Genomic DNA, 11,669 nt, shown 5'->3' on the forward strand with positions numbered 1-11,669 from the left:
CTGGTTGAAAATGGTGGCTCTTCTGGTCTAGATTATATTCAGTTATTATGGCATAGGTTTAAAAATACTTTAATGGATATTTTTCAGCAACTTCAAGTTTTCTGCAAGTTGAAATCTTCTCTTACAACTTTCACTGTTTTATCACCTCTACTCCCACCTCCCCTGAAGAAACTTATCCTATCAGGGTTTAAGTTTAATAGTACTTTATAGTGAGGTATATATTCTCCTGGGGTGAGGGAATTCACTTGAAAGTGAGCATAACTTTTCTTTTATTTCAAAGTTCAACCAGGGATATTAGCAGGAAGTTGTACATCACTTAAACATTTTCAAGTGATTATTTTCTTTGTATGTATTAGGCCTCAAGAAAGGAGAACTGGATATGAGCAGTTTCACCCAGGCCCTTCCCCGGCGGATCATGATTCACTGGAATCCAAGCGACCACGTCTGGAGCAGGTTTCTGATTCCCATTTCCAGCGGGTCAGCGCTGCGGTCTTACCTTTAGTGCACACGCTGCCAGAAGGGGTGAGGTCTTCTGCAGATGCTAAGAAGGTAAATATTTGTTCTCTTACCCTGTGGAGTTGTCGGTCTGAAATGTTTGTTTAGCCATACTCAGGCACAGCGCCTAAAAGAAAGTCCAGTTATGCCAGTCTCTAAAGGTTAGTGCTATGGGAAAGTAAAAATTTTGTTAAACAAAACTAAAAACCACAGACTTAATACTCCAGACTTTTAAAGTCAGTACTTTTTAACTTTTTGGTAAATGAAAACAATCCGAGGACTGCTGTAAAGAAAAATTGCTGTTGAATGACATTAAATTGCTGTTGAATCTCAAGCATTTTATATCGGCTTGTTGGGCTGTAAAATGTGGTCAGACTCAAGACTACCACAGTTCTGTTAAATTTAAATTAAATTTTAAATAATACCTTTAAATTCAGTTGCAGTTTATTAACTTACTGCATAGGAGAAGACACGTTTTAGGTAAGGTTTAATTGTGCTTATAATTTTTGAAAAGAAAGTTTCTTTTTCTAATTTATGTAAAAAATATGTTCTTGCAAATACAGAGGAAAAAAGTTATCTATAATTCTCTGTCTTAGAGGTAACTGTTATATTTTTAATATGTAGCTATATCTCGTGACATTTCAAACAATGTGTATTGTGGATTTATGAGAAGGTTCTAAGATCAGACCTCTTTTTCTCATATGTTTATTGTTATTTGCCTTTCTTTTGTGAAATGCATCTTCCTGTATTACGCCCTTATTTTTTTTGCTGAGTTTATCATATTTAACTGTCTATTTTGCTTGTCATTAAATCTTCAGATTAGGAAGTATCTGGCACTTAGTAGGTAATGAATAAATATTTGTTTTAGAAAGAATAAACTAATTCTTTAAAACACTTTTTACAATAAAGTGTTAACCCCTTTACTATCATATGTTCATATCTCTTACCCCTGCCTTTTTGTTATCAAATATTTTTCCCATAAAATTTATTTGCCTTTATGGCTAATGGCCCTGTCCACCCTGATATCAGATAAATAAATACACATTTTCTTTGAGTTTTAATGCAGTGAGAAATGATTTAAAAGGTAGTGAATATGTTTGCAATTTATTTTCAAATAGATCAACTGGGAAAAAAAAGGTAGGTGTGTGCATGTGTATGGAGACAAAGCAAATATAGCAAAATGTTACAACTAGTGAATCTAGATGAAGATATTGAGTGTCCATTATACTAGTCTTTCAACTCTTATGTAAATTTGAAAATTTTCAAAATAATAAGTTGGGTGGGGAAAGCTCTTTGTGATAAGCTAGAAATGAACTAAGCATCTAGGAATATTGAGACCTGCTTCACTATGTGAAGTATCTGTATTATAGTCTATGGATTTATAAGAAATGTTTGAAACATTTAAAAAAGAAGGAAAGAAAGAAATACAGTGAATAAAGGTCTTCTTCCAAGGCTGAATAAATGACCACAAAGGTAATTTATAGCTATAGATTTTTTTGGCAGAAAGAGATCTTAAAACTTCATCCATTTAAATAATGTGTTATGTTGGATCAGAGTACAGTTGATTTCCGTTTTATAGTAGAGAAGACAGATGTTAAGAAAAATTAAGTGACCTAGGTCGAGCCTCCTGAGTTGGAGTGAGAGCCCATGACCTCTGACCCCTAGTCCTGCTCTTTCCCCCCGCCCCAAGTTGTAAATCATGACTTTGGTTTTTTTAGAAGTAGGGATTTTGAAAGAGTTAGCATCTGTTAGTTTTTTTCTTTTTTTTTAATGTTGTTAAGCCCAGGTATATTATTTATAGGATTAAATTAGATAAGTTTGCAGGAAACAGTTACAGTCTCACCAGTTAGAAATTGTTGTTAATTGTGCATATTTTAATGTGCCCGCATTGTATATTATATATAGCTTTATTTTTGCTTAAATACATACTTCTTGTGTTGTTAAGTTTACAGTTTTATTTTTAGTCATATTCCATATATGGATATAAAGTAATTTATTTAATTGCCACACATTTGGGTTACCTGTTTGCTCATTAGAACAAGGGCATATTTTCTTTAGGTTGATATTCTTTTTTTCTTTTTTGCGGTACGCGGGCCTCTCACTGTTGTGGCTTCTCCCATTGCAGAGCACAGGCTCTGGACGCGCAGGCTCAGCGGCCATGGCTCACGGGCCCAGCCGCTCCGCGGCATGTGGGATCTTCCTGGACCGGGGCACGAACCCGTGTCCCCTGCATCGGCAGGTGGACTCTCTACCACTGCGCCACTAGGGAAGCCCAATAGGTTGATTTTTGTGTTTGATTTTTTTATGGCTGCGCTGTGCAGCTTGCGGGATCTTAGTTCCCTGACCAGGGATTGATCCCTCACCCTGGGCAGTGAAAGTGCACAGTCCTAATCTCTGGACCACCAGGGAAGTCCCTAGGTTGATTTTTTTGGTATGCAGTCTTATTTATTTAGCTAAGGTAAATTCCTGTTAGTGTAAGTAGTTAGAGGCCAGAGTTGGCATAGTTTAAGGTTTTCATGGGTGTATCCAGATTGCCCTGCGAAGGAGGAGAGCCAGCTTTGGTCCCTGGCAGCACATGGTATAGGGGCTCCCAGGTCTGTGTGCCCTCACTGATACCACATATGTACTGTTTTTTAAAAAGTCATTGTTTGATAAATTTTTAACTTGCATTTATTTGCTTGTTAGTAAAATTTAACATTTTTTCCTTTTTTTTCCTTTTTTATGAATTGCCTTTTCATATCTATTGCCCATTTTTCTGTTGGTGTGTTTTTTATTTTATATTGAGTTGTTGGAGTTCACGTTTTGCAAATGATTTTTTCCATTTGCGTTTTAAATTTTTTATTTCAATTTTGATGAAGAGAAAATTGTTTTTTTATTTTGATTCATCAATCTTTTTTTTTTTTTAATGTCTTTTGCTCTTGGCTTTCCTGAGCTCAGGATAATGTGAATGCCTTTTTTTTGTTTGTTTGAGGCTTCTTGTGATTTGCTAATAAGTCTCATATAAATGTTTGCTATTATTTGGCTTTCATTGTGATATAAGATGTGAGGTAGGAGTCTTAACTTTTTCCCTCAAATTACTATCAGAATGTTCCAATACAAAATTATAAACTCCTTGAAGACGAGCATCATGCCTGTTTTGTTCACCACTCTACCTAGTGCCTGCCATATAGTAGGCACTCAAGGAATTTGTTTTTTGTTAAATATTTAACTAGAGAAGAAGTCAGTGGAAAATACTGATTTGTAATAGTAGTTCTTAGGGCACGGATCAGATCACCTGAGGAGCGTTTTCAAAATCTGCTGAATCGAAATATAATCTGTTTTGCTGTTAAACATGTTATGTAACACAAGTTAGCTCATATGCATACGTAAGAGAATGATATGAATATAACATGGAAGTCCTAAAGATTCATGAATGATGGTTCCCTGCACATGAATGTTTTCAGGCTCTCAGGATCACGCTGTCTCGTAATTAAGAAATAGCCTTTGAGATAGACGAAGACCTTAAAAAGATTTGAAAAGTCTGCATTTAGTTTTCATTTAGTGCAGGTAGTAGCTGGCTTAGTTAATTCAAGAACTGCTCTGCTTTTCAATGTTAAGCTAACCAATGAAGATTGGAATGTTGAAAAGAAACTGCGAAGACGTTTTCTCCTGTACTTTTTTGTTTTTAAAGGTTGATAAAAATCTTTATACCCCGAATCTGATTTTTATTTTGATGAAACGTACTGTGTTCTACTGGAAGCAAATGACCTCAAGGATTAACAAAGGAAGCATAAACTATAGGGTTTATGGCTACCAAAGAATTGACTGTAGTCTAAATGCAAATGATATTGGAGTTTTAACAATATTATTACTTCTATTAGGATCGCTGTTGTTTTTGCTAATGCTCTGCTTACAAAGTTTAAGTAATAACCATAATCCTATTTTCCCCAGAAGTCTTATATTTAACTATACTGTTACAGAATATCAGACTTTTCAGGAATATACATGTTATGTTTTAAGTTGAAATCTCTGTTCCAAGGTGTTTTGGAACAACTATCCAGGTATAATTAAGTGCATTCTTGGTTAGAACTACTGATTTCTCACAGTTAATTAATCTTATTTAATACATTGAGTGCTCTATAGTCCTAGGAACTATGCTCATTCTAGGCTTCTTATACCCTAAAGAAAACTAGTACCTTAACCTAAAATTTATCTGCTTTACAGTGTTGCTTATATCTTTACTTTAGACTGGAGATTGGTAGGCTGTATGTGTGTGTGTGCACGCGTGCGTGTGTGTGTTGACGGGGTGATAGGTTTTGGGTGGAGGGGCCTACAATCTGCTGTAGTCCCCTGCTGGTTTGGAGCTGGAGTGGGATGATATATTTGGCTGAAGAGATGTTATGTGCGCTATAGGGTGGGCAGGCTTAGTTGCCCTTTATGAAGGTAGGCCTGGGTGATCGTAGCAACAAAAGTTCTAGATCATTTCTCGGACTTCTGTACCTCACTGTTGGCCCTTGGAAAGTCTGAAAACTTTTTGATAGGAACAGCCATATCATAGCTGTTACGTTGGGTGGGCACACAGGGTATGCATGTTCAGACCTTTTGGAGTGCCATTACAAGGAAATGGCTGAGGAATTGGTATCTTCCTTTGCCGTGATTGCGTTATTATTTCTGCACAAATTAGAAGTCTCAGTATCATTGTACTAAAGGCTGGTTAGCCACTTAGCCACCTCATACTGGATGGCTTTTAGGATCTTCAAAATTGTGAATGATATGTCTAAACTATAAACATCAGTGGTGTGGGTTTGTGAGTGTGTGAGAGAGAAAGGGAGGGAGGGAGAAAATTGCTACCGTAGGGCTGCCATCTACAGAGAGCACACATTGCTCTGCTAAGCTTTAAAGTTCACTTTGTTCAGTTAAGAGGATCTTGAGGCTGACATTGGCTGTTGATGAGAAGTCATTTGTTCTTGACTTTCTTCCTTAAAGGATCCAGCATTTGCAGTCAAACATGAAGCTCCTTCCTCTCCAGTCTCTGGGCAGCCGTGTGGAGATGATCCAAATGCTTCACCTTCAAAGCTCTCAAAGGAAGAGTTAATACAGAGCATGGATCGTGTAGACCGAGAAATTGCAAAAGTAGAACAGCAGATCCTTAAACTGAAAAAGAAACAAGTAAGTGTTTGATTTGACTGCTTAATACACTCTCAGAATGTATGTTCGTCTCCCTGAACAAGAGCATGTTGAGCTTTCCGTAGTTTTAACTTGACGCAAAGGAGATCATGCCCTGTATGTTCTGTGACTTGCTCATGTTTGCTGTTAGTTTCCTTAGTTCCATCCATTCATTTCCTTGTGGTATTGTCTGGTTTTATGATTCCAGACAGCAAAACTTATTTGTCTGTTCTGTGTTGGCTCTTACTGGAGGTGCTCTTTCTAGTTTCTTGCTATTCTACACATGGTGCTATGTTTTTGGGTCACGTGTAAACAGATTTTCTAGGGCGTGTGCCCAGGAATGGCGTTCCGTGGCCTGAGCATGTGCACGTGTTCGCATGTGCTAGATGAGACCACATCTGCTGAGATGGCAGCACCATTTATACTCCCACTGGCAGTGTGTTCACGTTCCAGTTTGTGCATGTTCTTGCCTTCACGTGGATGTGAAATAGTTTTAATTTGCATTTCTCTGACGAGGAATGAGACAGAGCTTGTTTTCATTTGTTTATGGGTTGTGTGCCTTATGTGGATGGTTACTTTGTCATTTTCTTATGTTTAGTGTTTCCTGAAGCCTCTTGTCAGGTATGTGTATAGCACGTGTCTCCTAATTTGTGACTCGTCATTTCAGTTTTTGGGGGGGTGGGGGGGGAGGGTTTTTTTGAGATTAAGAAAGTGTACAGTTAAAGTGTACACTTTAGTGTACACTTTTAAAGTGTACAGTTCAGTGGCTTTTATGTATTCATAAAATTGTGCAACTGTCATCATTATATATTTCCAGAACATTTTTATCACTTCAGAAAGGAACCACATATCTTTTAGCAGCTACTCTATTTCCCTCTCCCCCCAGCCCTGGCAAGTATAAACCTCTTCTCTCTATATATGGATTTGCCTATTCTGGACTTTTCAGATAAATACAGAATCATAATATGTGACATTTTGACTCCTTTTATTTAGCATGTTTTCAAGAGTCATCCATGCTGTATCTTGTATCAGCACAAAATTCCCATCGCATGGATATACTATGTTTTGTTTATCCATTCATTAGTTGATGGCATTTAGGTTGTGTTCACTTTGGGATGTTATGAATAGTGCTGCTAGGACTCACTAGTTTTTGTGTGGACATGTTTTTTTGGTTCTCTTGGATATACACTAGAAGTAGAATTGGCAGGGTCACATGACAAATCTCTGTTTAAAGTTTTGAGGAACTGCCAAACTGTTTTCCAAAGTGGCTGTGTCATTTTAAATTCCCACCAGCAGTGTATGAGGGAGGGTTTCACCTTCTCTACTTCCTTGTCAACATTTGTCGTTGGTTTTTTAACAAATAGCTATCCTAGTAAATGTGAAGTGGTATCTCATTGTGGTTTTGATTTTCATTTTCTTAGTAACCAGTGATGAACATCTCTTTATGTGCTTGTTGGCCATTTGCATATTTTCTTTAGAGAAATGTTCATTCATATCCTTTGCCCAGTTCTTTTTTAGCTGGGTTGTCTTTTTATTGTTGAGTTGTAAGAGTTCTTTATATATTCTGCATACTCAGATGTATGATTTGCAAATATTTTCTCTCATTCTGTGGGTTGTCTTTTTACTTTCCTGATAGTATTCGTTGATGTACAAAACCGTTATTTCCTCTATTTGATTCATTCAAATATTTATTGAGCATCTAGGGAGATACAAAAGTGAATAAAACATCGTCAAAGAGGTAAATCAAATGAATAAATAATAGATGGCAAAGTATAAGATTCACTGAATCACAGCAGTCAAACGAAAGTGCTGTAGGAAATCAAGAGTGAGATTGCTTCTAGCCTGGAGAGGGGTGTGGGTGGCTGGAAAGTCGGGAGCTGGGATTGAGATGAAAATAGAAGACTTCGTCTGGATGGCTAATTGAGCTCTCCTCTGCATTCGCCTCTCCTTCTCCTCTCTCCGTCTTAATTTACCAGGACTGTTCACTGTGCTTTTTCCTAGACTTGCCTGCATTTTTACTTTAACGTCTTATACCGAACTAGGTCCTTTTGGTGTTTCAGGAGGGTTTTTTTTCTTTTTCTTTTTTTCCCCCCTCTGTTTCTTGGAAGGATTCTTGACTTTTTTGCTCTTGGTATTTGATGGTTTTGAGTCTTTTCCATTATGGTTTGATTTTTATGCCTCTTTGGCTGGAGTATCATACAGATTTCTTTGCTGGAGCTTTTTCTTCAGCTTCTCTTCACCTTCATCAGCAAGTTTTGCTTGTTTTCTGTGGAGCCTTGCTGCCGCTTCCAGATATGCTTAGGGGTTTCACACCCTCCTCCTCTTCATCTTCTTACTCTGCATCTTCTAAGTGCTGTCCACTAATAAGTACAAGCCCTGAGCTACTTTTAGACCACAGCTAGTATTGTTTCAGAGCCCCCCAGGGAAGCCATTGGCTGTACAGACGTTATCAGCCTTGCCAGGGCTGCTTTGCTTAGGCTGCGTCTGCTTCAAGAGTGTGCACTTCATCCTTTGCACCAGCCCCGAAACGGACCCTTCCTAAAGATAACCACTCATTTTCATCATTCTCCACTTTGAAGTGATAATCTTTGTTGGTCTTCAGTTGACAACTAAAAGATAGTTCTGGGGCCCCAGGGGGCATACACTTAGGTGGGAGAGAAGGTGGACGGAGATAAGTGACTTCCTTTCAGAGGACAGCTGAGCAGGACAGAGTCATAGCGGGGCGGAAAGTTTTTAATTGTGATGAAGTCCAGTTTATTTTTTCTTTCATCACTTGCACTTTTGGTGTCATATCTAAGAACCTTAATCCAAGTTGCATAATCCGAGGTCACAAAGATTTATACCTATGTTTTCTTCTCGGAGTTTTGTAGTTTTAGCTCTTACATTTAGGTCAGTATTTTTGGTGAACAGAATTTCTGTAGATTTTATATGAGACTACCCTGGGACCATTAAAAGAGTTTACTTACATTGTCTTTCTAAAAGTTTTATAGTTTTCTCATCAAATTATTCTTTTTTTTTAAATTTATTTTTATTTATTTATTTTTGGCTGTGTTGGGTCTTTGTTGCTGTGCGCCGGCTTTCACTAGTTGTGGTGAGCGGGGGCTACTCTTCGTTTTCGGTGTGCGGGCTTCTCGTTGCAGTGGCTTCTCTTGTTGCGCAGCATGGGCTCTAGGCACGTGGGCTTCAGTAGTTGTGGTGCATGGGCTCAGTAGTTGTGGCTCGCGGGCTCTACAGCGCAGGCTCAGTAGTTGTGGTGCATGGGCTTAGTTGTTCCACGGCATGTGGGATCTTCCTGGACCAGGGCTCGAACCTGTGTCCCCTGCATTGGCAGGCGGATTCTTAACCACTGCGCCACCAGGGAAGCCCTCATCACATTATTCTTAATCTACCAGAAATTGAATTTTTGTGTCTGCCTCAAGGTAGGGGTCAATATTCATCTTTTTCCCTGTATCGATAATTAAAAAGTTCATCCTTTTCCAACTGTTCTACACTTTTAACTGTATTATAATTCAGGTTTGCATCTATATATGGATTGATTTCTGGGCTTTGTGGTCTTTGTGTTCTTTGTGGTGTTGGTGCAGAAATATAATTGATATCCTTCTGATTACTAGAGCTTTATTCTTTTTTTTTTTCCAGTGAGGCAAACCCCACTTCTATGGGCATGATTTAGCTTTTTTTAAAGTTTTTTTACCATCTCATATAACTTTTAGAATCATATTTTTCAGTTTTCCAAAATATCTTTCTGTAATTTTCATTGGAATCATATATAATACAGAAATCAATTCGGGGATGATGGTATCTTTATCTTAATGAGTCTTCCAGTCCGTGGCTATGGTATATCTGTCTATTTAGGAGGGCTTTCATGTTTTATTACTTTCTTTTATATGCCTTGTGTTAGATTCAGCTCTAGGAACTTTATGTTTTTGATGCTATTGTTAATAATATTTTTTCAAAAATTATATTTCTTCTAACTGTTGCAGTTTTTTTTCACATGCTAGAATTACTTTTTTAAAAAAATATTGAAGTATACTTGATTTACAATGTTGCATTAGTTTCAGGTGTACAGCAAAGTGATTCATATATATATGGTCTTTTTCAGATTCTTTTCCATTATAGGTTATTACAAGATATTGAATATAGTTCCCTGTGCTATACAGTAGCTCCTTGTTGTTTATCTTCAGTCTTTTTTTTTTTTAATATATGCCAGCAACCTCCCTAAATTATCCTTGTAATGTTAATTACTTATTTGTAGATTTTTTTGGGTTTTCTATGTAGGTAATGGTCATGTCAACAGTAAAAAAAAAAAAAAAAAAAGACAGTTGTTTCTTTCTTTCCAGTTCTTAAACCTTTTCCTTTTCAGTTGCCTTATTGCTCTGCTTAAGACTGCAGTGCAACATTGGGACTTCCCTGGCAGTCCAGTGGTTAAGAATTCGCCTTCTAGTGCAGGGGGTGCGGGTTTGATCCCTGGTCTGGGAGCTAAGATCCCACATGCCTCCATAGCCAAAAATCTAAAACATAAAACAGAAGCAATATTGTAACAAAATTCAATAAAGACTTTAAAAATGGCCCACATCAAAAAAAATTAAAAATATATATATAACCACTGATTTTTATGTCTATTTTGAAATATGTCTGTGCATATTTGACTACTGAATTCAACATAATGGTATTTCTGGTATGGCAATGTGGTGTAATTACATATCCTTCAAAGTACTATGAAGATAGAAGAACTTTGTTTAATTTTATTATTTCTTAACCACTGCGCCACCAGGGAAGCCCTCATCACATTATTCTTAATCTACCAGAAATTGAATTTTTGTGTCTGCCTCAAGGTAGGGGTCAATATTCATCTTTTTCCCTGTATCGATAATTAAAAAGTTCATCCTTTTCCAACTGTTCTACACTTTTAACTGTATTATAATTCAGGTTTGCATCTATATATGGATTGATTTCTGGGCTTTGTGGTCTTTGTGTTCTTTGTGGTGTTGGTGCAGAAATATAATTGATATCCTTCTGATTACTAGAGCTTTATTCTTTTTTTTTTTCCAGTGAGGCAAACCCCACTTCTATGGGCATGATTTAGCTTTTTTTAAAGTTTTTTTACCATCTCATATAACTTTTAGAATCATATTTTTCAGTTTTCCAAAATATCTTTCTGTAATTTTCATTGGAATCATATATAATACAGAAATCAATTCGGGGATGATGGTATCTTTATCTTAATGAGTCTTCCAGTCCGTGGCTATGGTATATCTGTCTATTTAGGAGGGCTTTCATGTTTTATTACTTTCTTTTATATGCCTTGTGTTAGATTCAGCTCTAGGAACTTTATGTTTTTGATGCTATTGTTAATAATATTTTTTCAAAAATTATATTTCTTCTAACTGTTGCAGTTTTTTTTCACATGCTAGAATTACTTTTTTAAAAAAATATTGAAGTATACTTGATTTACAATGTTGCATTAGTTTCAGGTGTACAGCAAAGTGATTCATATATATATGGTCTTTTTCAGATTCTTTTCCATTATAGGTTATTACAAGATATTGAATATAGTTCCCTGTGCTATACAGTAGCTCCTTGTTGTTTATCTTCAGTCTTTTTTTTTTTTAATATATGCCAGCAACCTCCCTAAATTATCCTTGTAATGTTAATTACTTATTTGTAGATTTTTTTGGGTTTTCTATGTAGGTAATGGTCATGTCAACAGTAAAAAAAAAAAAAAAAAAAGACAGTTGTTTCTTTCTTTCCAGTTCTTAAACCTTTTCCTTTTCAGTTGCCTTATTGCTCTGCTTAAGACTGCAGTGCAACATTGGGACTTCCCTGGCAGTCCAGTGGTTAAGAATTCGCCTTCTAGTGCAGGGGGTGCGGGTTTGATCCCTGGTCTGGGAGCTAAGATCCCACATGCCTCCATAGCCAAAAATCTAAAACATAAAACAGAAGCAATATTGTAACAAAATTCAATAAAGACTTTAAAAATGGCCCACATCAAAAAAAATTAAAAAAAAAAAAAAAAAACCCTGCAGTGCAAC

The 11,669-nt window shown here is 36.8% G+C and overlaps 1 protein-coding gene across 2 annotated transcripts in view; it reads left to right on the top strand.

Annotated features, from left to right (window-relative positions):
- NCOR1 (nuclear receptor corepressor 1) overlaps positions 1-11,669 on the top strand; it is a 150,409-nt gene that overhangs the window by 35,713 nt on the left and 103,027 nt on the right. The window contains exons 4-5 of one of the 2 annotated variants that reach the window (XM_007462662.1): positions 357-549; positions 5,461-5,643. In XM_007462662.1, coding sequence (XP_007462724.1) covers positions 357-549; positions 5,461-5,643 — 376 coding nt within the window. The remainder of the gene's footprint in view (positions 1-356; positions 550-5,460; positions 5,644-11,669) is intronic. The other variant, XM_007462663.1, reaches the window with a different exon arrangement.

The sequence above is a fragment of the Lipotes vexillifer genome, unplaced genomic scaffold (assembly GCF_000442215.2).
Source record: "Lipotes vexillifer unplaced genomic scaffold, Lipotes_vexillifer_v1.1 scaffold982, whole genome shotgun sequence".
Lineage (NCBI taxonomy): Eukaryota > Metazoa > Chordata > Mammalia > Artiodactyla > Lipotidae > Lipotes > Lipotes vexillifer.